The sequence below is a fragment of the Phoca vitulina genome, unplaced genomic scaffold, assembly GCF_004348235.1.
Source record: "Phoca vitulina isolate PV1807 unplaced genomic scaffold, GSC_HSeal_1.0 scaffold55, whole genome shotgun sequence".
NCBI lineage: Eukaryota > Metazoa > Chordata > Mammalia > Carnivora > Phocidae > Phoca > Phoca vitulina.
In genome coordinates, this window is record NW_022589758.1 from 3,138,141 (window position 1) to 3,164,734 (window position 26,594).

A 26,594-nucleotide genomic window follows, 5' to 3' on the forward strand; every position below is an offset into this window, starting at 1 on the left:
TTTAAAAGACTATTTGTCCGGGCGCCTGGGTGGCTCAGTCATTAAGCGTCTGCCTTCAGCTCAGGTCATGATCCCGGGGTCCTGGGATCGAGCCCCGCATCAGGCTCCCTGCTCTGCGGGAGGCCTGCTTCTCCCTCTCCCACTCCCCCTGTTTGTGTTCCCTCTCTCGCTGTGTCTCTCTCTGTCAAACAAATAAATAAAATATTAAAAAAAAAAAAAGACCATTTGTCTTAACTTGGACATCAATGGTTAAGCAAGGGAATTTTTAAGCCTTCAGCAAGAGTTCTTACAAATAGCTAGTGGTATTAGTGAATGAAGAAATTTGGGGTGGGGGTGGGAAGGGAGGGGTGGCTGCTAATCCAGAATTTAAAAATAGCTTTCTTTAATTTAGCTGGTAAATCTCTTATGTCTAGATACAGGCACAAATTATTTTACTCTGGATGTCAGAACCTACTAAGTGTTACATAGAATTTACAGGTTAGACTTGATCTTATTCTTCTTATCTTGTTAATCATCAGGAAAAGAAGTTTTATTATTGATGCAAGCCCTAAACACCCTTTCAACGCCAGAAGAGAAGCTGGCAGCTCTCTGTAAGAAATATGCTGATCTCGTGAGTATTAAATCAAGGGAGTAAGGTTCATATGAAATACAGCAAAATGTTTATGTACTTGATAAGCTCTTTAAAATACTTTGATATAGCTTTAGATGTAAAATTACATTGTATTCCAACATTGAAGAGGAGAATGTCATTTCTTGGGGCTTTTTGTTGCTTGTATGACTTCATTTTGTAAGGTGATACCTATAGGACATTATAATGCTAAGATATGGCACAGATTTTCTAAAACTCAGTTTTAGAAATGAAAAGGCTGACTTAGAAATACTCTGTTGTGATGCTGTACATGCTAGTCTGGGTGTAGTTCCTGTATTTAACTTTTCCCAAGGGAATTTTAGAGATAAAGGTTCTAGCCATTGTGATTGAAATTGTGAGTTAGATGAAATAGTCTACTAAAACAATACTTTGTCTCAGGAAATATTTATTTCACATCTACTATGTGCCAGGCATTTCTTTTTCCATCTTCTAAAGAAACTGACCTCATTTGTTCTGGGCCTATGTTATTTCAAGTAGCATTCATTCTCTTTTTAAAATTATGAAAGATGGGGCGCCTGGGTGGCTCAGTCGTTAAGCGTCTGCCTTCGGCTCAGGTCATGATCCCAGAGTCCTGGGATCGAGCCCCACATCAGGCTCCCTGCTCTGCGGGAAGCCTGCTTCTCCCTCTCCCACTCCCCCTGCTTGTGTTCCCTCTCTGGCTGTCTTTCTCTCTGTCAAATAAATAAAACCTTTAAAAATAAATAAATAAATAAATAAATAAAATTATGAAAGATGTCTCAACATGGAAACCCTGCCATCCTGTTTAGGTTGAAGAATGGGGAAGTCCTAGAATCCTTTGAAGTGTAAGGGTTGTGGGAAACTTAGAATTCTGAGTAAGTGTAATATAAATGCTAAAAATAATGCCTTTTGTGAAAAACTTACGTGAATTATTGACGATTTTTATGCATTTTCATCTGTTGTTGAAGCAGTTATTCCATATCACAAATACTATTTTTTTGTCATTGGCCACCTCTAAAAATGAATTCTGTTTATTATTCAGAGAATTATAGTTACTCTCCCTTGGTTTATAAAGGGGTGTGTGTATATGCCCACGTAGCTGGCATTCAGCACCCTAGCACCTTCTATTCAGAGCAGCAGGAAGCCCTGTGCGTCAGTATGAATGGCCTAGAACAGTCACAGATAAAAAGATGGAAGAAAACCCAGTGTTGGTCAGATTGCTGGCTTCAGGAAAGGAACTCTTCCACTGTCTGTGGAAGACCATTCCTATTGGTTCCATCCACATGGGAATCCTGCAAGAAGTGGTGGAAAAAGAAGACACGAAAAAAAAAAAGGGAAAAGAAAAAAGAGTGAGAGACCAAAAGCAGTGTAGAGGATTAGCTAGCTGCTTGACCCTGTACTGTGACAAGGCAGACAGCCACGAATAGATTAGAAGAAAGGGCAAATAGTTGCCTAGGGCTGTCCTCAGATTCATCCATATCATTGGGACTTCTGTTAAAAGGCACATTCTGATTCACTGGGTCTCGGTTGGGGCCTGAGAGTCTGTATTTTAACAAGCTCCCAGGTGATGATGTTGATGTTGTTAGCCCTTAGATCACACTTTAAGTAGCAGGGGTCTAGACTGTTTTTGTTTGTGGCTTTTATTGTGTGTGTGTGGAGGTGGGTATGGTTATTTTTAAGTCCCAGTAATAGTTGCTACATTCATTTTAGGATATGTGACACATTGAAGACTTGCCTAGTAGTAACCTCTCTTTGATTTAGATTTGCTGAATGTATGAAGGATGAAATGTGTACCGTTTTCAGAAAATGTTCTAAAGCTTTATTTCTTGAAACCACACTCATTTCTTTTAAAAGGTAGAGTATATAGGTTATGTAGCAGTGAGACCATCAATGGAGTAGCCTCTTCCTAAGGGTTATTTAGAAAACTTCCCTTTAGCCATCACTGCCCTCTGCCCTTTTTGTGATAGCATCATCTGACATCATTGGTGCTTGTGGCATGGATAAGTAGAAAAGTCCTGTAGAGCAGGTGGTATGGCGTGTTGCACCGTAACTGGGATTGTCCACTGGGGAGACCTTGTGGCCTCCGTGTTTACCAGATAACATGGGTTCTTGAAATCCTCACATTTCACTTGCTAAGTGTGGATATACTAGGTTTGTAACATGTTTTTTTTTTTTTTAAGATTTTATTTATTTGACAGAGAGAGAGATAGCGAGAGCAGGAACACAAGCAGGGGGAGTGGGAGAGGGAGAAGCAGGCTTCCCGAGGAGCAGGGAGCCCGATGCGGGGCTCGATCCCAGGACCCTGGGATCATTACCTGAGCCAAAGGCAGATGCTTAACGACTGAGCCACCCAGGTGCCCCTGTAACATGATTCTTAAGTACTTGTTATAGTGCTGTTCTTTCCCATTCCTGAGTCAGTTTGTGTAGATTATTATTATTATTATTTTTAAAGATTTTATTTATTTGTCAGAGCAGCAGGCAGAGGGAGAAGCAGGCTCCCTGCTGAGCAAGGAGCCTGATGTAGGACTCGATCCCAGGACCCTGGGATCATGACCTGAGCTGAAGGCAGATGCTTAACCGACTGAGCCACCCAGGCATCCGTGTGTAGATTATTATAGTGTAATAATAAATCTTGATATCTGCTGGGGTAGGTGTGTATATTCTTCTTATTACTCTTTTTGTTAGAAGTATCTTGGCTATTCGTGGCTCTTTACTCTGTAAAATTTTAGGTTCAACTTATTGGGAAAAATTAGGGGAAAAAAACACCAGTTGGGGATTTAGAAGAACATTTCATGGATTCTCTTGGTGCATTTGGGGGAGAGTTGCCATCCTCTTGAAATTAATGGAACTTAAGTGTATACCCTGGGGCACCTGGCTGTTTAAATTGATGGAGCATGCAACTCTTGATCTCGGGGTCATGAGTTCGAGCCTCATGCTGGGTGTAGAGTTACTTAAATAAATAAAGTGTATATCCTTATGGGAAAGAAATTAGATTCTTATATATCATACTACACAATGATTAATTCCAAATGGATTAAGGATTTAAATGTTAAAAATTAAGCTTTGAAAATTTTAGGGACGCCTGGGTGGCTCAGTCGGTTAAGCGTCTGCCTTTGGCTCAGGTCATGATCCCAGGGTCCTGGGATCGAGTCCCCGCATCAGGCTCCTTGCTCGGCGGGGAGCCTGCTTCTCCCTCTGCCTGCCACTCCCCCTGCTTGTACTCTCACTCTCTCTCTCTCTCTAGCAAATAAATAAATAAAAATCTTTAAAAAAATTTTTTTTAGATATTTAGGGGTGCCTGGGTGGCTCAGTCATTAGGCGTCTGCCTTTGGCTCAGGTCATGGTCCCAGGGTCCTGGGATCAAGCACCGCATCGGGTTCCTTGCTCGGCGGGAAGCCTGCTTCTCCCTCTCCCGCTCCCCCTGCTTGTGTTCCCTCTCTTGCTGTGTCTCTCTCTATCAAGTAAATAAATAAAATCTTTAAAAAAATTTATTTTAGATATTTAGGTTTATTTAGATATTAATAAATATTTTTCTAAACTTGGGTTAAGGGGTTTTTTTTGTTTTTTGTTTTTTTAAAGATTTATTTAAAGATTTTATTTATTTGACAGAGAGAGACACAGCGAGAGAGGAAACACAAGCAGGGGGAGTGGGAGAGGGTGAAGCAGGCTTCCCGCTGAGCAGGGAGCCCGATGTGGGGCTTGATCCCAGGACCCTGGGACCATGACCTGAGCCGAAGGCAGACGCTTAACGACTGAGCCACCCAGGTGCCCCTGTTTATTTATTTTAGAGAGAAAGAGGAGGGGCGGGGAGAGGAAGAGCGAGAACCACAAGCAGACTCCCCGCCGGGCACGAAGCCTGATGTGGGGCTCCATCTCACAAACCTGATGAGACCGTGACCTGAGCCGGTGTCAAGAGTCTGACACTTAACTGACTGAGCCGCCCAGGGGCCCCAAGGGAAGGATTTCTTTCTTTCTTTCTTTTTTTTTTTTCTTTAAAGATTTTATTTATTTGACAGAACACAAGTAGGCAGAGTGGCAGGCAGAGGGGAGAGGGAGAAGCAGGCTCCTTACTGAGCAGGGAGCCCGATGCGGGACTCAATACCAGGACCCTGGGATCACGACCCGAGCTGAGCAGACGCTTAACTGACTGAGCCACCCAGGCGTTCCAAGGGAAGGAATTCTTTTTTTTTTTTTTTTTTAAAGATTTTATTTATTTATTTGAGAGAGAGAATGAGAGACAGAGAGCACGAGAGGGAGGAGGGTGAGAGGGAGAAGCAGACTCCCCACTGAGCAGGGAGCCCGATGTGGGACTCGATCCCAGGACTCCAGGATCATGACCTGAGCCGAAGGCAGTCGCTTAACCAACTGAGCCACCGAGGCGCCCCAAGGGAAGGAATTCTTACAACACAAAAAGCACTATCAGAGAAAGGATTGCAAAAATGGGCTGTGTTGAAATTAACTTTCTGTTCAGCAAAAGACACTTCAAAAGACAGTGAGAAGTCACATTAAAAAACTGGGAAGAAGGGGCGCCTGGGTGGCTCAGTCGTTGAGTGTCTGCCTTCGGCTCGGGTCATGGTCCTAGGTCTGGGATCGAGTCCTGCATCGGGCTCCCTGCTCGGCAGGAGGCCTTCTTCTCCCTCTCCCACTCCCCCTGCTTGTGTTCCCTCTCTCTGTGTGTGTCTCTCTCTGTCAAATAAATAAATAAACTCTTAAAAAGAAAAATTAAAAAAAAAACTGAAGAACATATTCCAACAAATACAACCAACAGAATATTTAGTTTCAAGAATATGTAAGGAACACCTACAAATGAATATGAAAAGAACAAATAACCCAACGGAAAAATGGGCAAGAGACATGTAAGAGGCATTTTATAGAAGTGGAAAAACATGAAGATACAAAAATACCTTAACATAAAGGTACATAAACATATAAAGAGATGTGTGACTTTATTAGTGATCAGGGAAATGCAAATCTGGACCAGAAGGAGATGCCATTTTATGTCCATTGTAGGGGCATAAATTAAGAATTCTGATTGCACTTAGTTTTGGAGAGGATGTACATCTATCTACATGATCTCTTATAAGTCGCTGATGGGAGAATAAATTTGCCAGCCACTCTGGAAAAGAGTTTGGCATTGTCATGTGAAATAGAACATTAATCACTGCCTAGCAGTCCCACTCTTAGGTTTGCACCCAGAGAATTTCTTGCATGTGTATAGCAGGAAACGCGTAAGACAGTGTTCATATCATTCTAAGTAATCAAGTCTGGAAACAACCCAAATGCCCATTGACTTGAGAATGGATCAGTAAAGTATGTTGTGTGTGGTATATTTTTTAAGTGAGATATCCTATAACCAGTGGGCCAAATCTGGCGAGGCCTGTTTTTGTACTGCCCACAAGCTAAGAATGGTTTTACATTTTTAAAGTGTTTTAAAAAAAAAGACAACGATGCAACAGACAGAGTATGTGGCTTGCAAAGCCTAAAACACTTTTTGGCCCTTTACAGAAAAAGTTTGCTGTTCCCTGATCTGTGCAGTTGATTTGGATGAGTTCTAGCAATATAATCTACAGCTGTGCTGTCCAAAATGGTAGCCATTAGCTACATGCGGCTATTCAAGCTCAGTTTAAATTCAAGAAAAAATTCAGTTCTTCAGTTGCACTAGCCACAACAGAGTCAAGATAACTGAAACCAGAACGGTTCTTTTAGGACCACACACAAATGAGATAAAAGAGAAGAGCAAAGGAATTGTGAGCCTGGGATTCAGGATTGTGATTACCTTGAGTCCGGAGGGCAAGGGGGTTGCTGCTCTCAGTGGAGTTACAGGTAGTATGTACAGACTGGAAGCCTCTTGCAGCTGTGCTGTACCCACAGTCATCTACGATTACTTTGCAAAAGTAGGAAACAAAAACAAAACTATTTTTTCTGCAGGAATTTCTGTAAGGATGTTTCTAATAGCTGTAAGCATATGGCATGTAAGGATGCTTGGTGTGTTTTGATAGGCCACAAGGTGTCACTCTTGCTCCTGAAATTGACTCAGCATCCTTGCTTTCTGTGAAACGTCAGTAAGTCTTAATCTGTTAGTGTTGATTTAACCTTGAAATATACTTACATGCTCCAAACCTAAAATTGCAGCAACTCCTCTTTCTCACAACCCTGAGTGCTGCTTATTCTTTTTTTTTTAAGAGAGAGCGTGTGCATGTGCCCGAGCTGAGGAGGGAATGTGGGCAGAGGGAGAGGGAGAGAGAGAATCTTAAGCAGGTTCTACACCCAGCGTGGAGCCTGGTGCGGGGCTCAGTGTCACAACCCAGAGATCATGACCTGAGCCGGAATCTGGAGTCGGACGCTTGACTGACTGAGCCACCCAGGCGCCCCAGTGCTGCTTATTCTAATTTGGAGGACCATTTCAGTAGAGTAGCCTGTGTGTGTTTTTCAGAAAAGTAAAACTCGATTGTGTTGGCCTCTAAAGTTTTTCCAAAAACAGCATTTTTCAAAATTTTTAATAAAAGATTAAGGGGTGCGGGTGCCTGGGTGGCTCAGATGGTTAAGCGTCTGCCTTCGGCTCAGGTCATGATCTCAGGGTCCTGGGATCGAGTCCCGCATCGGGCTTCCTGCTCCTTGGGAGCCTGCTTCTCCCTCTGCCTCTCTCTCTCTCTCTCTGTCTCTCATGAATAAATAAATAAAATCTTAAAAAAAAAAAAAAAAGAGAAGAAAAAAAAAAGATTAAGGGGTGCTTGGCTGGCTCAGTCGATAGAGCATGTGACTCTTGATCTCAGGGTTGTGAGTTTGAGCCCCACTTTGGGGGTAGAGTTTACTTAAAAAAAAAATGGATTAAGATTGTTTTTTTCCCTACATTTGCTTACTTTCCTATCACAACTGGAAGAGAGAAAAGGTTGGCAGAGTAATATGGCACAAAATAATTAAAAAAAAATAGACTGTAATATTTGGTTTTTGAAAATGTGTTCCATAGTTCTTAGTGTAATTTCTCCAGCCATAACTCAGAGGTTTTCATTGTACTTCCTGATTGTAAAGTGCTTATTAATTTTAGCTGGAGGAAAGCAGGAATGTTCAGAAGCAAATGAAGATTCTGCAGAAGAAACAAGCCCAAATTGTGAAAGAGAAAGTTCACTTGCAGAGTGAACACAGCAAGGCTATCTTGGCAAGAAGCAAACTAGAGTCTCTTTGCAGGGAACTTCAGCGTCACAATAAGACATTAAAGGTTAGTTGGTTCACTTTTCTGTTTTTCAGGAGGGACTGACACTGACTTAGCTTGTTTTATAATCACTTTGTACCTATTTGAAGTTAATCTTTGGTCTCTACATGGAGACAGCAACCACTTTTCTACTGTTTTGCTTGGCCTGATGGTTCTTAATGAACCTCATATATGGTCATGGGGAATCGAATTGAGATTGGTATTTAGACAACAGCTTATCTGCCTGGAGCCCTGGCTTAGGAAACTCAGAGTTGCCAATTTTCTGCTGAGCACTGAGGTAGTTAATGACCACGTAGGAAAAGCTGACGTGAATGAGGAGCCGAGTAGAAACAGACTTGAGGCAGAGACTGAGTCTGGGGAGGGAAACCATCTGCTGAGCTCCGTGGGGGCTGTTCACCAGCCGCACGGCCAGACCACCCTTGCCTACCCCCGAGTACCCAGTGGCTGAGTACTTGCAGAATAGCACTTAAGCCATGGCTGAAAAAAGGAAGAGGGAGCAGGTACCCAAAGATGAACTGGTGCCAGCAGGGGAAGAAGGAAAAGGAGCCAGAGACATGGAGGTGGGCCTGTCCTCATGTACAGTTTTGGTAGGATTTTGACTGAGCAGGATCTCTCATCACACTGCCCCAGCACAGCAGATGCCCAAGGTCCTAGAATCCAGGAACACTCGGGAAATGGATCTTCACCTACTCTGGGAGCTGTTAGTTTTTTCTTTGCTTTTGAACCCTTGGATTTAATTATTCACTAAAGTAGGTGGTATTTTTTTTCCTATAGAAAATCAACATTTTGATTAGACGGATAGCTGTTTAAACATGTGAAAGTCTTTTAACACTTGTATCTTTGGCAAGTGATGGAAGTAGTCCCTTGCCTTCTAGGGGGTCAGGTGTACCCAGAAAGTAAGCTGCAAGAAGGGTTTCTCTCGTCAGGCTGATGTAAGATGCCGCTGTGTAACCAGAGAGTGTTCGGGAACGTACAGTGGAGGGAGCTGGCCACGTGGAGAAGCTCCTTGTCTTTCAGGGTAGTCCGTTTAATTAATTTTCAGTATGGTGAATTTTAGATTGGACGTAGCCTCATTTTACAGCAGGGCAGCTTGCCTCTCTTACTATCTACTCAAGAAAAGCTGCTTGCTTATTCAATGAGCACTTTCTGGTCACAAATAAAGGAAGGGGAATCAGAGTTCAGAAGCAATAAATAAACCCCCGGAGCAGCAGAAGCTTTTATGAGCATCTTCTGTATAGGTCTGTACCATTAACGAAATTATTTTGGATAATAAGGAAGAAAATATGCAGCAGGCACGAGAGGAGGAAGAAAGACGTAAAGAAGCCACTGCACACTTCCAAATCACTTTAAATGAAATCCAGGCACAGCTGGAACAACATGACATACACAATGCCAAACTCCGCCAGGAAAACATTGAGCTGGGAGAGAAGCTGAAGAAGCTCATTGAACAGTATGCACTGAGAGAGGAGGTAAAGCCATTTTATTGGTTTAGACAGCTTCTCATTATCAGCAAGAATTTTTCACCATTCACTACCAGAGTAAAACTACCATCACAGGATGTTTTAGAACTTTTATATCTGCATAATGGAAGTTGGGTTTTTCTTAGGAAATCTTCAGCCACCATGAGAATGGGAGTCTTGGGGATCATCACTTAGATAGTTGAGGAGTCCATGGGTTTGGGTAGGGTGAGGCAATTTCTTAGAGAAGTGTGTTGAGTACTGCTTGTCTTCCATGTGGTACTACAAGATTAAAGTTTTGAGCATACAAATTTTTCCCCTTGTCTAGACTAATAATAAATATTTGGCCCCCAAATATGCACTAATTCAGACATTTGTGATAACCTGTACAGTCTGCATTACCATTGTGTTATACCTGTGTTTTAGATTTTTTTCTTTTAATGAGGGTTTTATACTATTTGAGAGGAAAAAATAGAACCTATTTCTAAACTCTCATACCCGTTGAAGTAAAAAGTTGATTGGAAGGATCCATGCCTGCTGATCTTGGTCATTGGCCTCCAACTAAGACTTTTTCAGTCTAGTCAGGAAATTCAGAGGTGTCAAAAGCAAATAGGTGGGCGCCTGGGTGGCTCAGTTGTTAAGCGTCTGCCCTCGGCTCAGGTCATGATCCCAGAGTCCTGGGATCGAGTCCCACATCGGGCTCCCTGCTTGGCAGGAAGCCTGCTTCTCCCTCTCCCACTCCCCCTGCTTGTGTTCCTGCTCTCGCTGTCTCTCTCTCTGTCAAATAAATAAATAAAATCTTAAAAAAAAAATAAAAATAAAAAAATAAAAGCAAATAGGTGATGGCCTGTTTTTTGTTTGTTTGTTTTGTTTGTTTTGTTTTGTTTGTTTTTTTTAAGGTTCCTCCTTTTTAGAGGCCAAATGGGCAGGATTAGAGGCATCAGGCTTTTTATTTTATTTATTTATTTTTTTGTCAAAGAAAATGACATTAATTTATTTCTTTCATATGTTTATATGCTAAAAAGTCTTATTTTCAATTAGCCATTGTTAGTTTTTGATGTAATGTTCAGTGATTCATTAGTTGCATATAACATCCAGTGCTCATCACAACACAGGCCCTCCTTAATACCCACCCCCCTCCCTCTGTAACCTGCAGGTTGTTTCCCCACGTCCAGAGTCTCTCATGGCTTGTCTCCCTCTCTGATTTCTTCCCATTCAGTTTTCCCTCCCCTCCCCTATGGTCCTCTGTGCTATTCCTTATATTCCACATATGAGTGAAACCATATAATTGTCTTTCTCTGCTTGACTTATTTCACTTAGCATAATACCCTCCAGTTCCACCCATGTCGTTGCAAATGGTAGGTATTCATCCTTTCTGATGGCCTCAGGCTTTTTAAACAGTGCATCCCCTGCCTTTGAAATTAGGGAAATGTGCTTTTATGTGTGTTGTAACCCTACACAAGTAGGTTAAAATAGCTGATTAAAGGAAAAAAAAAAAAAAAGATTGGCACCTCTGTGGGTTACTTACTGTATCCAGTTTTGAAGGCAAACTTCAGATCATACTAACTTAGAGTCCTACATTCAGCCCTTCAAGAACTTATTTTTTTTTAAAGATTGTTTATTATTTGAGAGTGCGTGCGGGGTGGGGGGAGGGGCAGAGGGAGAGGGAGGGAGAGAATCCCAAGCAGACTTCATGGTGAGCACGGAGCCCAACGTCAGGACTCTGAGATCATGACCTGAGCCAAAATCACAAGTCGAACGCTCAACCAACTGAGCCACCCAGGAGCCCCTTAATCACTCTCTCTGCCTTCTGCCCCTTTTTTTTTTTAAATGGAGAATTACAAACTTAAAAGAGAGAGAATATGTCATCTGGTTTTAGCAGATGAAACCATAGTTTCAGCTTTATTCCCATCGGCTTGCCCTGGGTTATTTTGATACAACTTCAAGGTGTCCTATTTCATTCTGTTCATATGTATTTGAGGGTGTACCTCAAAAAGATAAGGATCCCTTTTTAAGCACAACCATGCTATCATTTTCACACCTAACAAAATTAACAGTAATTACTTAACGTTAAATATTGAGTCATTGTTCAATTTTCTGTAGTCCCCCCATGCTTTTTTTTTTTTTTTTTGAAGCTATTTGAATCAAGCTCTAAATAAAGTCCATCTGTTTCACTGGTTGATCGGTCTCAAATCTGTAACATGAAGATTTCTTCTTCACTGTCTTTTTTTCTTAGAGTATTTATTGAAGGAACTTTTTTGTCCTAGAGAATAAATTTTGTATTAGATTATAAAATCCTTAATTTTCTTAAAATTGTTCTTTTAGTTTTAATATGACAGTCTGCCACATGATAGATGTAGAAAACTTGAAAATTAGATATGTTCAAATCACATTACATGTGAGCCGTCTTACTTATTTTGAACGTTATCAGATGTTCTTTGGTCAGGAAGAGTTACTCTTTGTACATCTGAGACGAGATGTTCTGATGACTTTATTGTGGATAAATAACCACTTAACAATTTCGTTTGGAAATCATAATGACATTTTAGCAAATGTCTAATATGTGTTGGGTACCAGGCACCTTACACAGCAGAACCACCACTTTGGCATTTAGAGCTGTGCAGCGAGTGTGGTTATCTGTGCTTGGAGGAGGGAAGTGAGAATCAGCAAGGGAAAATCTGCCCTGGGCCACACACCAGCCAGGATTTGACCTGGGGCCACTCCAGTTGTCACCACATGCTGCTTCCAACTGAGAAATTTGGGGAAATTTAAAGGGGAGAAATATATCCAGGAATTAATGTGTTTGATGTATGGGTTTAACAGTTTGATCTCCTTATCCATCTTTTTCTTGATACACTTTGAGCCTCATTTTCGTTGTAGGGCAGAAATAGGAAGTACAAGTGTGTGGTTAATGAGGCTCCTTGACAGCCCACCTCCAAAAGGGAGGGGGGTACAGGGTAGTAGCGGGAAGGCTCCTTTTCTGCAAGTGCCGGAGGGCTTGCAAGGTGATGTAAAGCTCACACTTCTACAAACTCGTGGACCCAGTGTCTTCAGCTATGGTGGTATTAGCAGGAAAAGCAGGGTTAAGAATAAGCAAGGTATTGTAACTTGTGTTGTTTCCTCATCATTGTGTTCCTTTTTCATTAAGTGATGTAAGAAATTTTACTTCTCCCGTAGCATATTGATAAAGTGTTCAAACATAAGGAATTACAGCAACAACTTGTGGATGCCAAGCTTCAACAGACGACACAGCTAATAAAAGAAGCTGATGAAAAACATCAAAGAGAGAGAGAGTTTGTAAGTTCTCTTTCTTAAAAAAAGAAATTGTCAAAATTGTAACCAAAGCCATTTAAAATACTTAAACTTATTCTACATTAATAGAGCGCCTGGGTCATGCTGATTGGTTTCTTGTTCTAGATTGAGAAGGGCATGTGTGTGTTAGAAAGTATTTGGCTTTTTATTTCTGTTTAACTTTTTTTATACAGAAGACCACTGGAGAGATTAGACCAAATTAGTGGAAAGACCTGCACTCATTTGACTTTTTCATGCTTATAATTATTTCACTTCTTTGGTAATGGTCACCAAGTTCAAGAATTATACCAGTATTTAGCACATTAAATTTGGCAGCTCAGTTTAATATCGAGCTTACCAAACACTGGTCTCCTATATACTGTGATATTTTGTTTATAAACAAGTAACTTGAAACTAGGGAAACTATTTGTCTACTTACTCTGGTATAATTTTCTGATAAAACTTAACAGAATTCTCTATACCTAATCACTCAGCATCGTTCCCAGAGTGTATGTTCAGACTATATTGCCTGTCAGTAATTGTGAATACAGTGGAATCTCATTGGGTATGTATATTTAACATATGCAAATTCAACTTTATGTGCTTAACCCCCACCCCCCGCCAAAAAAAGTGAGAAATGATTATGGCAATGAGGACCGTTCATCCAGCTTTCACTCAAGTAGCATAGGCCTTGAGGCGAACCTGGTATGAAGACTCTATGAGTAGCCCTCATGATGTGAACTTACCATGCTGAGTGTGAGTTTAGGCTTAAGAGAGACCTGTTTTTCATACAGCACCATCTTCTGTGTGAACTGATAATGCTATTCTGTGTATAATTGAAGAAACAGTTCTTTGCAAAGTGGAGGTATAAATTTCATATATTCACACACATATACATACATTGCACGTATATACTTTGTAGTTGGTTTAATGACTTTTTAGGGCTTATTTGGACTACGTGTGACCTTTTACTTCAGGGGCTGAATTTCAACAGTCTGTGTTACTATGCAATTTCACTATATAATTTTCTTGAAAACCCAAGTATATAAATTAAAGCTCTCATCCACTTCTGCCCTGCTTTTTAAGAAGTGATCGGAAACTGGTCTCTGATTTCTTGCTTTGCTCCATACCCTTTCACTCTGCCTCATCTTGACTCTCAAGGAGTAAAGTGGCTTTCTAAGTCACCTAGATAATGTCAAGATTCCTAGTCATGTTTTCTGCTAATACCAAAGTTGTAATTATTTTCACCTGAAACATAACAATTTAACCCTGAGTTTTGTAAACCTATTATTAGGCCTCCAGGTTACTCTTTCTAAGCAGTAAAAGATTGTTCCAACATTCCTGAGTGTTAACAAGTAGAACAGATTGAAGATAATAGGTAATGAGCAATTGATGTAACCGAAAATTTTATCTATAGACTTACAGTTCTTGCTAAAATAATGAGTGGAAGGATTAAGCCTAACTGTCTCTCTGGTCATTTGACATTATAGTCATATTTGTAATTACTATTAGTATTTTGCCAGAATGTTTCTGTTTTCTAGTTATTAAAAGAAGCAACAGAATCGAGGCACAAATATGAACAAATGAAACAGCAAGAAGTACAACTAAAACAGCAGGTAACTTGACAGGAGGGGATAGTAGCATTTGTTTAAAAAAAAAAAAAAATCTATGGTTCATTTGATATATACCTTGAATCTTCTCTAAGATGCTTGTGCTTGTTCCCAGCCAGAGCCAGCCAGAACTGAGAGTAGATCACGTGTCCCTCTTGGAGTTTTCCTCTTCGTTTAGGGTAACCAGCTCATCCTGATTTGCCCAGGACTTTTCCTGGTTTTAGCACTCAGAGTCCCGTGTCCCAGGAAACACTTAGGTCTCAGGCAGACTGGGACAGTTGGTGATGCTGTCTGCAGTGTCCCCTTTCCAATATCCCAGGTATTTCCTCCCTTTCTCAGTCTGTTTCCATGTGTGTCTGCTAATTTCCAACTAAAGAAAAACTGAGAAGTTTGCAGATTGGAGCTCTTTTGTATTAAGTTGAACTATATGAAATTGCTGATACGTTTTTGATTTACAAAAATGGCAGTTTCATATAGTTGAACCTAAAATCTTCAGAATTTTGTGCTGTGAGCACATAACCCATTTTAAAAATTGCCTTATTAACCACTCTACTCTCAGAGCCGTGGAGATGGTGATTTTAATGGGGGCCTTCCCTACTTTTTCTTCTCTTTTTAAGTATATGATACATTATTGTTAAGTATGGTCACCATGCTGTACATTAGATCCTCCAAACGTATTCATCTTATAACTGAAAATTTGTACCCTTTGACCATCATCTTCGTATTTCCCCTTCCCGTCCAGCCGCTGACAATCACCATTCCACTTTCTATTTCTAGGAGTTTGGCTTTTTTAGATTCCATATGTAAGTGAGATCATACACTGTCTTTTCTCTGTCTGGCTTATTTCACTTAGCATAATGCCCTAAAGGTCCATCCATATTATCACAAATGGCAAGATTACTTTTTTTTTTTTTATGGCTGAATAATACTGCATTGTGTATTTATACCACATTTTCTTTATCCATTTATCTGTTAGTAGACACTTAGGCTGTTTCCATATCTTGGCTATTTTGAATAATGCTGCAGTGAACACAGGAGTGCATATATATCTCTTTTAGATAGTGATTTCATCTTCTTCAGGTATATACCCAGAAGTAGGATTCCTAGATCACATGCTAGTTCTGTTACTAATTTTGAGAAACCTCCATATTGGTTTTCATAGTAACTGCCGATTTCCCTTCCCACCAACAGTGCATAATATTTCCTTTTTCTCCACACCCTTGCCAACATTTGTCATCTCTTGTCTTTTTTATAATAGCCATCCTAACAGGTGTGAGATGACATCTCATTGTGGTTTTGATTTGCATGTCCCTGAGGAGTAGTGGTGTCGATCACCTTTTCATGTTCCTGTTGGCCGTTTGTATGTCTTCTTTGGAAAAATGTCAGTTCAAGTCTTCTGTCCATTTTTAAATTGGATTATATATTTTTTTCCTCTTGAATTGTATGAATTCCTTATATATGTTGTATGTTAACCCCTTATCAGGTACATGGTTTGCAGATATTTTTACCCATTCCATAGTTGCCTTTTCAATTTGTTTCTTTTGCTGTGCAGAAGCTTTTTAGTTCAGTGTAGTCCCACTTGTTGATTTTTGCTTGTGTTGCTGGTGCTTTTGGTATCATAACCAAAATTTCCAAGACTGCTTTCAAGGAGTGTTTTACCTGTGTATTCTTCCAGGAGTTTTATGGTTTCAGGTCTTATGTTTAAGTCTTTAATTTTTGTGAATAGTGTTAAGAGAGGGGTCCGGTTTTCCCAACACCATTTATTGAAGAGACTATCCTTTCCCCATTGAGTATTCTTGGCTCCCTTGTCAAATATTAGATGACCATATTGTATGGGTTTATTTCTGGGCTCTCAACTCTGTTCCCTTGTGTCTCTGATTTTATGCTGGTAGCATACTGTTTTGATTGCTTTAGCTTTGTAGTATAGTTAAAAGTTTGAAGTCAGGGAGCATGGTGCCTCCATCTGGTTTTGTTCTTTCTCAAGATTGCTTTGGCTATTCCAGCTCTTTTATGGTTCCATTCAAATTTTAGGATTGTTTTTTCTATTTCTGTAAAAATACCATTGGGGTTTTGATAGGGATTAAATATAGATGGCTTTGCATAGTGTGGACATTTTAATAATACTAACTTCTGATCCTTGAACACAGGATATCTTTCCACTTTGTGTTTCTTCAAGTTTTTTCATCAGTGTCTTAGTTTTCAGTGAGTAGATCATTTATATCCTTGGTTAAATTTATTTCTAAGTATTTTATTGATTTTGATGCTATTGTAAATAGGATTGGGTTTTTTAAAATTTCTTTTTCAGATATTTTGTTATTAGTGTATAGAAATGCAACTGATTTCTGTATGTTGGTTTCACATTCTGAAACTTTACTGAATTTGTTTTAACAGTTTTTTGGTGGAGTCTTCAGGATTTTCTATATATAAGATCATGTCATCAGCAAACAGATACAGTTTTACTTTTTCCTTTCTGATTTGGATGCCTTTAATTTTTCTTGCCTAATTGCTCTGGCTAGGAATTCAAGTACTGGGTTCGGTAAAAGTGGTGAGGGTGGGCATCCTTGTCTTGTTCTGATTGTAGAAGGAAAGCTTTAAACCTTTCACAGTTGAGTACGATGTTAGCCGTGGGTCTGTTATGTATGGCCTTTATTACATTGAAGTGTGTTCCTTCTATACCCAATTTGTTGAGTGTTTATATCATGAATAGATGTTGTATTTTGTCAAATGCCTTTTCTGCACCTATTGAGATGATCATATGATTTTTCTCCTTTTTTTTTCTTTTATGTTATGTTAGTCACCATACAATACATCATTGGTTTTTGATGTGGTGATCCACGATCCACTGTTTTCGTATAACACCCAGTGCTCCATGCAGTACGTGCCCTCCTTAATACCCATCACCGGGCTAACTAATCCCCCCTCACCCCTCCCCTCTAAAACCCTGTTTGTTTCTCAGAGTCCATAGTATCTCATGGTTCATCTCTCCCTCCAATTCCCCCCCGACCCATTTTTCCCTTCAATCTCCTAATGTCCTCCATGCTATTCCTTATGTTCCACAAATAAGTGAAACCATATGATAACTGACGTTCTCTGCTTGACTTATTTCACTTAGCATAATCTCCTCCAGTCCCATCCATGTTGATGTAAAAGTTGGGTATTCATCCTTTCTGATGGCTGAGTAATATTCCATTGTATATATGGACCACATCTTCTTTATCCATTCATCTGTTGAAGGGCATCTCAACTTTCCACAGTTTGGCTATTGCAGACATTGCTGCTATGAACATTGGGGTGCATATGGCCCTTCTTTTCACTACATCTGTGTCTTTGGGGTAAATACCCAGTAGCGCAGTTGCTGGATCATAGGGTAGCTCTATTTTTAAATTTTTGAGGAACCTCCACACTGTTTTCCAAAGTGGCTGTACCACCTTGCATTCCCACCAACAGTGTAAGAGGGTTCCCCTTTCTCCACAACCTCTCCAACATTTGTTGTTTCTTTCCCTGTCCATTTTTGCCATTCTAACTGGTGTAAGGTGGTATCTCAGTGTGGTTTTGATTTGGATTTCCCTGATGGCTAATGATGATGAACATTTTTTCATGTGTCTGTTAGCCATTTGTATGTCTTCTTCAGAGAAGTGTCTTTTCATGTCTTCTCCCCACTTTTTGACTTGATTATTTGTTTTTTGGGTGTCATTCGTAGTGTCATTTGCAAATATCTTCTCCCATTCTGTGGGTTGCCTCTTTGTTTTGTTGACTGTTTCCTTTGCTGTGCAGAAGCTTTTTATCTTGATAAAGTCCCAAAAGTTCATTTTTGCTTTTGTTTCACTAGCTTTTGGAGATGTATCTTGAAAGAAGTTGCTGTGGCCGATGTCAAAGAGGTTACTGCCTATGTTCTCCTCTAGGATTTGGATGGATTCCTGTCTCACATTGAGGTCTTTCATCCACTTTGAGTTTATCTTTGTGAATGGTGTTAGAATGGTCGAGTTTCATTCTTCTGCATGTGGCTGTCCAATTTTCCCAGCACCATTTATTGAAGAGACTTTTTTCCATTGCATGTTTTTTCCTGCTTTGCCAAAGATTAGTTGACCATAGAGTTGAGGGTCCATATCTGGGTTCTCTATTCTGTTCCATTGGTCTATATGTCTGTTTTTGTGCCAGTACCATGCTGTCTTGGTGATCACAGCTTTGTAATATAGCTTGAAATCGGGCAACGTGATGCCCCCAGCTTTGTTTTTCTTTTTCAACATTTCCTTGGTGATTCGGGGTCTTTTCTGATTCCATACAAATTTTAGGATTGTTTGTTCCAGCACTTTGAAAAATGTCATTGGAATTTTGATCAGGATGGCATTGAAGGTATAGATTGCTCTGGGTAGCATAGACATTTTAACAGTGTTTATTCTTCAGATCCATGAGCATGGAATATTTTTCCATCTTTTTGTGTCGTCTTCAATTTCTTTCATGAGTGTTTTGTAGTTCCTAGAGTATGGATCCTTTACCGCTTTGGTTAGGTTTATTCCGAGGTATCTTATGGTTTTTGGTGCTACTGTAAATGGAATCGTTTCTCTAATTTCTCTTTCTACAGCTGCGTTGTTAGTGTATAAGAAAGCAACTGATTTCTGTGCATTGATTTTGTATCCTGCCACATTACTGAATTGCTGGATGAGTTCTAGTAATTTGGGGGTGGAGTCTTTTGGGTTTTCCACATAAAGTATCATGTTGTCTGCGAAAAGAGAGAGTTTGACTTCTTCTTTGCCAATTTGAGTACCTTTTATTTCTTTTTGTTGTCTGATTGCTGTTGCTAGGACTTCTAGTACTATGTTGAACAACAGTGGCGAGAGTGGGCATCCTTGACGTGTTCCTGATCTTAAGGGAAAGGCTCTCAGCTTTTCCCCATTGAGGATGATATTCGCTGTGGGTTTTTCATAGATGGATTTTATGAACTTGAGGAATGTTCCCTCTATTCCTATACTCTGGAGAGTTTTACTCAGGAAAGGATGTTGTATTTTGTCATATGCTTTTTCTGCATCAATTGAGAGGACCATATGGTTCTTCTCCCTCCTCTTATTAATGTGTTCTATCACATTGATTGATTTGCAAATGTTGAACCACCCTTGCATCCCTGGGATAAATCCCACTTCGTTGTGGTGGATGATCCTTTTAATGTATTGTTGGATCCTATTAGCTAGGATTTTGTTGAGGATTTTGGAATCCATATTCATCAGGGATATTGGTCTGAAATTCTCCTTTTTGATGGGGTCTTTGCCTGGTTTGGGGATTAAGGTAATGCTGGCCTCATAGAATGAGTTTGGAAGTTTTCCTTCTGTTTCTATTTTTGAAACAGCTTCAGTAGAATAGGTATTATTTCTTCTTTGAATGTTTGGTAGCATTCCCCAGGGAATCCATCAGGCCCTGGACTCTTGTTTTTTGGGAGGTTTTTGATCACTGCTTCAATCTCGTTACTGGTTATTGGCCTATTCAGGTTGTCAATTTCTTCCTGTTTCAGTCTTGGCAGCTTATAGGTTTCCAGGAAGCCCTCCATTTCATCCAGATTGCTCAGTTTATTGGCATATAGTTGTTGATAATAATTTCTAATAATTGTTTCTATTTCCTTGGTGTTAGTCGTGATCTCCCCTTTCATTCATAATTTTATTAATTTGGGTCCTTTCTCTTTTCTTTTAGATAAGTCTGGCCAGTGGTTTATCGATCTTATTAATTCTTTCAAAGAACCAACTTCTGGTTTCGTTGATCTGATCTACTGTGTTTCTGTTTTCTAATTCATTGATTTCTGCTCTAATTTTAATTATTTCTCTTCTAGTGCGTGGCTTAGGCGTTGTTTGTTGCTTTTTATCTAGTTCTTTAAGGTGTAGAGTTAGTTGGTGAATTCGGGATTTTTCTGTTTTTTTGAGTGAGGCTTGGATGGCTATGTATTTCCCCCTTAGGATCGCCTTTGCAGTATCCCATAGGTTTTGGACCGATGTGTTTTCGTTCTCATTGATTTCCATGAATTGTTTAAGTTCTTTGATTTTTTGGTTGACCCAAACATTCTTGAGCAGAGTGGTCTTTAGCTTCCAAGTGTTTGAATTTCTGCCAATTTTTTTCTTGTGATTGAGTTCCAGTTTTAGAGCATTGTGGTCTGAGAATATGCAGGGAATAATCTCAATCTTTTGTTATCGGTTGAGACCTGATTTGTGACCCAGTATGTGGTCTATTCTGGAGAAAGTTCCATGTGTGCTCGAGAAGAATGAGTATTCTGTTGTTTTAGGGTGGAATGTTCTGTAAATATCTATGAGGTCCATGTGGTCCAATGTATCATTCAAAGCTCTTGTTTCCTTGTTGATTTTCTGCTTAGATGATCTGTCCATTGCTGAGAGTGGAGTATTGAGGTCTCCTACAATTAACGTATTGTTATCAATATGACTCTTTATTTTGGTTAACAGTTGGCTTATGTAGATGGCTGCTCCCATGTTGGGGGCATAGATATTTACAATTGTTAGATCTTCTTGTTGGATAGACCTTTTAAGAATGATATAGTGTCCTTCTGTGTCTCTAATTACAGACTTTAGTTTAAAATCGAATTTGTCTGATATAAGAATTGCTACCCCAGCTTTCTTTTGAGGTCCACTGGCATGGAAGATGGATCTCCATCCCTTCACTTTCAGTCTGGATATATCTTTAGGTTCAAAATGAGTCTCTTGTAGACAGCATATGGATGGGTCCTGTCTTTTTATCCAATCTGCAACCCTGTGCCGTTTTATGGGAGCGTTTAGGCCATTCACGTTGAGAGTGATTATTGAAAGATATGAATTAATTGTCATCATGTTGCCTGTGAAGATGTTGTTTTTATAGATTGTCCCTGTAAATTTCTGTTGTATATCACTCTTGGGGTCTTTCTCCTTTTATAGAACCCCCCCTTAAATATTTCTTGCAGGGCTGGCTTAGTGGTCACATATTCTTTCAGTTTCTACCGGTCGTGGAAGCTCTGCATCTCTCCATCCATTCTAAATGAAAGCCTTGCCGGATAAAGTATTCTTGGCTGCATGTTGTTCTCATTTACTACCCTGAATATGTCTTGCCAGGCCTTTCTGGCTTGCCAGGTCTCTGTGGATAGGTCTGACGTTATTCTGATGTTCCTCCCTCTGTACGTAAGGAATCTCTTCCCCCTAACTGCCCTTAAGATGGTTTCCTTGGTTCTAAGATTTGCAAGTTTTACTATTACATGCCGGGGTGTTGGCCTGTTTTCCTTGATCTTGGGAGGGTTGCTCTCTGCCTCTAGGATGCGAATGTTTGTTTCATTCCCCAGATTAGGGAAGTTCTCAGCTACGATTTGCTCAAATACATCTTCTAGTCCTCTCTCTCTCTCCACTCCCTCCGGGATTCCAATTATTCTGACATTGGAACGCTTCATGGTGTCATTTATTTCTCTGATTCTATTTTCATGGATTCTGAGTTGTTTTTCCCTGGCCTCCTCTTTTCCCTTTTTATCTATTATATTGTCTTCCAGGTCGTTTATTCGCTCTTCCGCCTCAGTTACCCTAGCTGTTAGATTATCTAGATTGGATTGGATCTCATTGATAGCATTTTTAAGTTCTGCCAGTTCACCTTTTATTTCTGCCCTTAGAGACTCTATGTTGCCATTAATTGATTTCTCCATTCTAGCCATTGTCTTCACAATTGCTAGCCTGAATTCCATCTCCGACATCTTGGTTGTATCTGCATCCATTTGTAAATCTGCAGCATAAGTCATAATCTCTGAGTCTTTTCTATTTTGGGGGCTCCTCCTCCTAGTCATTCTGTTGATGGGTGTTTGAGGGAATGTATAGAGTCCAAATTATTGACCAGAACCCAAGCAAGATGCACCTGTTTTCTTGGGACCTTAGGGTTGCTGGCCTCTTGTTTTACCAGCCTGTCTTCTGTGGGAGGGGCCTGCCGCGCTGTTATTCAGGCTCTCCTTTATTCTGTCAATGTGGAATGTCACATTTATTGATTTGTGTATGTTGAACTATCCTTGCATCATCACAGGGATGAATCCCATTTGGTCATGGTCTGTGATCTTTTTAATGTGCTGTTGAATTTGGTTTACTAGTATTTAGTTGAGAATTTCTGCAGCTCTATTCATCAGGGATGTTGGCCTGTAGGTTTCTTATCGTATCCTTATCTGGCTTTGATATCAGGGTAAAGGCTGACCTTATATAAAATAAGTTGGGGAGTGTCCCTTCTCTTCGATTTTTTTGGAAGAGTTTAGGAAGAATTGACATTCATTCTTCTTTAAATGTTTGGTGGAATTCACCCATGAGACCATCTGGGCCTAGGCTTTTCTTAGTTGCTTCCCTATTTTTCAACCCAAACCCTTTAAGTTTGTCCTAATGCAGTCTTTCTCTGTATTTGTCTTAATGTGGAGTAAGGGTAGCAGATGCTGCCTCCCCACTCAAAGGAAAGGTACAGAAAAGACTTTCCATGTCTTTATGGACAGGTGAAATTAGGCGTTTACCTGTAGTCCACCCTTTTCCAAGTAACTAGATTACATTCTGTTGAAAAAAGTATTTGTTTTAAAAGTTTATTAAATAATACATTTATATTTAATGTAAGGTCTCTAAAGTAGTTCTAAAATGCACTGACACATTGAGACTAGTCTGAATCTTTATGAGCCCCTCTTTTGAATGCTGTTTTTGTCTTTGGGCATGTTTTGCGATGTGATGCTTATTTCCTAGAAAAGTAGCCTAACTTTGAAAATTCAAGAAGTTGTTTGAACTTTGCACTATAACCTAGGATTGTGCTAGATTGCTTCTAAGAAATTTGAACCCCTTATTAGCTCTGTAAACTCAGTTGTCCATATAAATGGAGAAGAGTGTTGATGTGGAAAAGGCATATAAAGTCTATTTATATACGGCTTTGGAAGATAGACTTTAATGTGGGAGTCCTTGCCAAGTCTCCAGTGCAGAGCCTTCTGTGAAGCTCCCAGGCAGCTCTGATGCTGTTGGGACTGTTACCGGTGAAACTTCTGTTGTCGGCGATCTGTGTCACCCTGGGTCGTGTTATCTGATCATTAGTTTGTTGCCTTTGCTGTCCCATCTTCCTTTTCCTAGTCCCTAAATGTGGCTGTCCTTGCCAAGAGTTGGTCTCATTCCATGCTCTTACCATGTTAATTTCCAGCATTTGTTGAGGGTCGAGTCGAATTGGTGTCGGCTGACCCGTTGTTCTGTAATGCAGGCATGTAAGTCCAGGTGTGAGGGTAGTTGCCACTTAGGAATTACCCAGTGCGGGCCAACATTGAGCTTTCCGATGGGACAGTCTACCTGGATGTTCCATCTTCAAGAAAAACAGCTATGAACATGCATTTAAAACTTTAGATATTCTACAATGCACCAGGGATAGTATGGTTCTTACAAGCAGGATAATTTACAGTATTTGAAGTGTACTTTAGAGCCATGGTCCCCAACATCCAAATCAATCAAAATCAAAGCAGTCAAAAGACCCCATCCCACTGAATTCTACCCCCCCCCCAAGCCAATGCTTCATCTTCTGTTTTGTTTTCCTGCCTCTGTTACGGAGAGAGCTATCCTTGATATCAAGCTAAGAACTGTGCAGGTGGTGTTTTAAAAGAATGCTCTTTTTGCATGGACAATTTTTCAGATACAAGGAGAGGAAATTGGTGGATTGGAGCTAGTAAATATTTGTACATTTTAAACATTTACATCTAAGGATGTTTAAGTCCACAAAATTTCCTAAGTTTCCATGAATTTCCGTGGGTTATAGAACTTCAGCTGTCTCTGTGTGGTAGCCAAGGGCTGGGTGTATGTTCTTATTTCTGTCACTTGTAACAAGTAACTAACGTGTAACCATATTATGTCCTTTTAGAAAGTCTTTTGGAATCGTTTTAAATCGTTTACCAGGAACTCAGAATATTTCATACTTTTTTCTGTAGCTTTCTCTTTATATGGATAAGTTTGAAGAATTCCAGACTACCATGGCAAAAAGCAACGAACTGTTTACAACCTTCCGGCAGGAGATGGAAAAGGTATTTGCATATTTTAGTAGAATATGACCTAAAAGGGAATTTATATAAGAAGCTGTTTTAAGCACGGTCACGACCTGGATGAGTTGATGTTCTTATGGTACAGTCTTCATTTCCTCTTTTCTGATCCCCCAGTGGTGTCTCATTTGGTCATTTTGCCCGTGGTGTGCCCCATGCAGCTAGTGGTCTCTCTGCTTATTTTAAATACTAGCTTTATTAAAGTGAATTCCTCTATTAAATACAATTTGTTGTTACACATAAAGTGGTTTCTTTTTTGTTGTGTCTTTTGTTTTATTCACTCAGGTGACACCCCACCCCTCCTTCACAAAGCTCTGTGTTTTTGGAGATTATTTAAAGACAACCAAGCCCAGAACAGTAATTACACATTTTGGTTGGTTGATTTTATATATACATACACACACACACCCACATTTATGTATGTATTTTTATTTATATGTAATCAAAATATGTCAGTGTTTCCACCTTTTTTTTTTTTTTTTTTAAAGTAATCTCCACACCCAACATGGGGCTCGAACTCGCAACCCTGAGATCAAGAGTTGCGCGCTCCACCTACTGAGCCGGCCAGGTGCCTCAGTGTTTCTACCTTTTTAGCTTTTTTTTTTTTAACTACCACTGAATTCTTTCTACTTCAACCAAACCCATTCTTTCTTTGGCTTCTTTTTAATTTTCCTGCCTACGTTAAGGAAAGCGATATCCTTGATACCAAGCTGAGAACCAGAATATATACATATGTATCTATCTGTCCGTCCATCCATCCGTCCTTATTTTATGTGGCATATTCCCCTTAACGTGGGGCTTTATAAGATGGTGGTGGGTTGGGGAGAAGTAGAGCGGTGTCTGGCACTTTGTAAGCATTCAGTAGATGTTAGTTGTGACTATAACTAGATCTTGTATAGTGGCCGGGAGTGTGGGCTCTGGCTGATGTCCCAGTTGCATCATATAGTGTGTGACTGGGCACAAGTTGCTTAACCTTTCTGGGTCTTCCTCTAAAAAGAACAAAAATACCCTCCATAAAGTGGAGTATCTCAGATAGTGCTTGGCCATGTTAAGTGCTCAAATGACCACCTTCAGGTATTTTTAGACCCGGTAACCTGGAGAATTTGGTGAGTAGCGGATTAGTTGTGCGCGCCAAGGCCTTTCCGCTGAGGCTGCGGTCGAGGGCGCTCCTGTGCGCAGCGGGCGTCTCAGCCGGCCGGCACCGCGCACTAGGGAGGCGGCACGGAGTTTACGACGGGCTCTCCAGTCGCTGTCCTTCGCTGCTCGGGGCGGAGGCATCACTGTCGGTCAGCACTCGAGCCAAATCTTCCGCGAGCTCGTCCCGTGGCCTTGTCGCACTGTGCCTTGTGCTGCAGTTTTGTGGTGATCACCCACAGCACAGGGCACCGGCGCTGCTGTAGCCTTGTCGTCCCTGAGAGCGCCTGGCTCGGTGCCCCACCTGCCGTCAGAGCTGGGCACGGTTAGCAGTGCATGGAGGAATCTTGAGAGCGGGCTCAGTGACGGGCACACACAAGTCTCATGGTGAATTTCTGAAAACTGGGTTCTTGTAGTATAGGTTTAAGAATGTTCCCCTTATTTGGGGGCCCATTTTCTCCTCTTTAGCAAAACCTGAAGTTTTGCTAAAGAGAGAAGTGAGTTGTGGGGATGCCCAAAGCTAAGGATAAAACTACTGTCTTTTTCTTGGTCATGGGAATGTTCCCAAAGGGACACTGCCTATTTTTTTTTTTTTTAAGATTTTATTTATTTATTTGACAGAAAGAGACACAGCGAGAGAGGGAACACAAGCAGGGGGAGTGGGAGAGGGAGAAGCAGGCTTCCCACTGAGCAGGGAGCCCGCTGCAGGGCTCGATCCCAGGACCTTGGACTGTGACCTGAGCCGAAGGCAGACGCTCAACTGACTGAGCCACCCAGGCGCCCCTATAGTTCTGAGATTGATGTGGTCTTGGAGGTTGTGGTAGATCAGCAATTCTGAATCTTTGGGGGGAGCTGGAAACCCCTATCCTTCCAAGAACCAGACAAATTAGTTTAATGAATAGAAAACCCCTAACCTGGACATGTTTTTGTACAGCCCGGGGAGGTCTCCTTGTTAACCCCAGCTGGAATGAAAGACGCACTCCAGCCTAAGTTAGAGTTCCCAGTGTGCTGTCTGACCGCTTCCTCCATGTGCTGCTGCCTCTGAAATTGAGATTAGGTTGGTTTTTCTCATCATTTGAAACCCCTACTTCGGTTCTGCTGCTGCCACTGCAGGAGGCCCTGAGATCAGCTCTGCGGCCGACGCACAGACATAGTGGTCCGCTGCGCGCGGCGGGGGCAACGATGGGGCTGGGGTGGAACAGACCTTCTTGTGGTGGGACAGGGTGGAGAGAGAAATGGAACTGAGAATTTACAT

The 26,594-nt window shown here is 40.7% G+C and overlaps 1 protein-coding gene across 2 annotated transcripts in view; it reads left to right on the forward strand.

Annotated features, from left to right (window-relative positions):
* The window catches only part of TXLNG (taxilin gamma), a 64,583-nt gene that overhangs the window by 33,692 nt on the left and 4,297 nt on the right, over positions 1 to 26,594 (forward strand). For both annotated transcript variants that reach the window (XM_032389598.1, XM_032389597.1), the window contains exons 3-8: positions 519 to 610; positions 7,653 to 7,823; positions 9,092 to 9,286; positions 12,452 to 12,571; positions 14,107 to 14,181; positions 24,098 to 24,190. In XM_032389598.1, the coding sequence (XP_032245489.1) occupies positions 519 to 610; positions 7,653 to 7,823; positions 9,092 to 9,286; positions 12,452 to 12,571; positions 14,107 to 14,181; positions 24,098 to 24,190 (746 nt within the window). The remainder of the gene's footprint in view (positions 1 to 518; positions 611 to 7,652; positions 7,824 to 9,091; positions 9,287 to 12,451; positions 12,572 to 14,106; positions 14,182 to 24,097; positions 24,191 to 26,594) is intronic.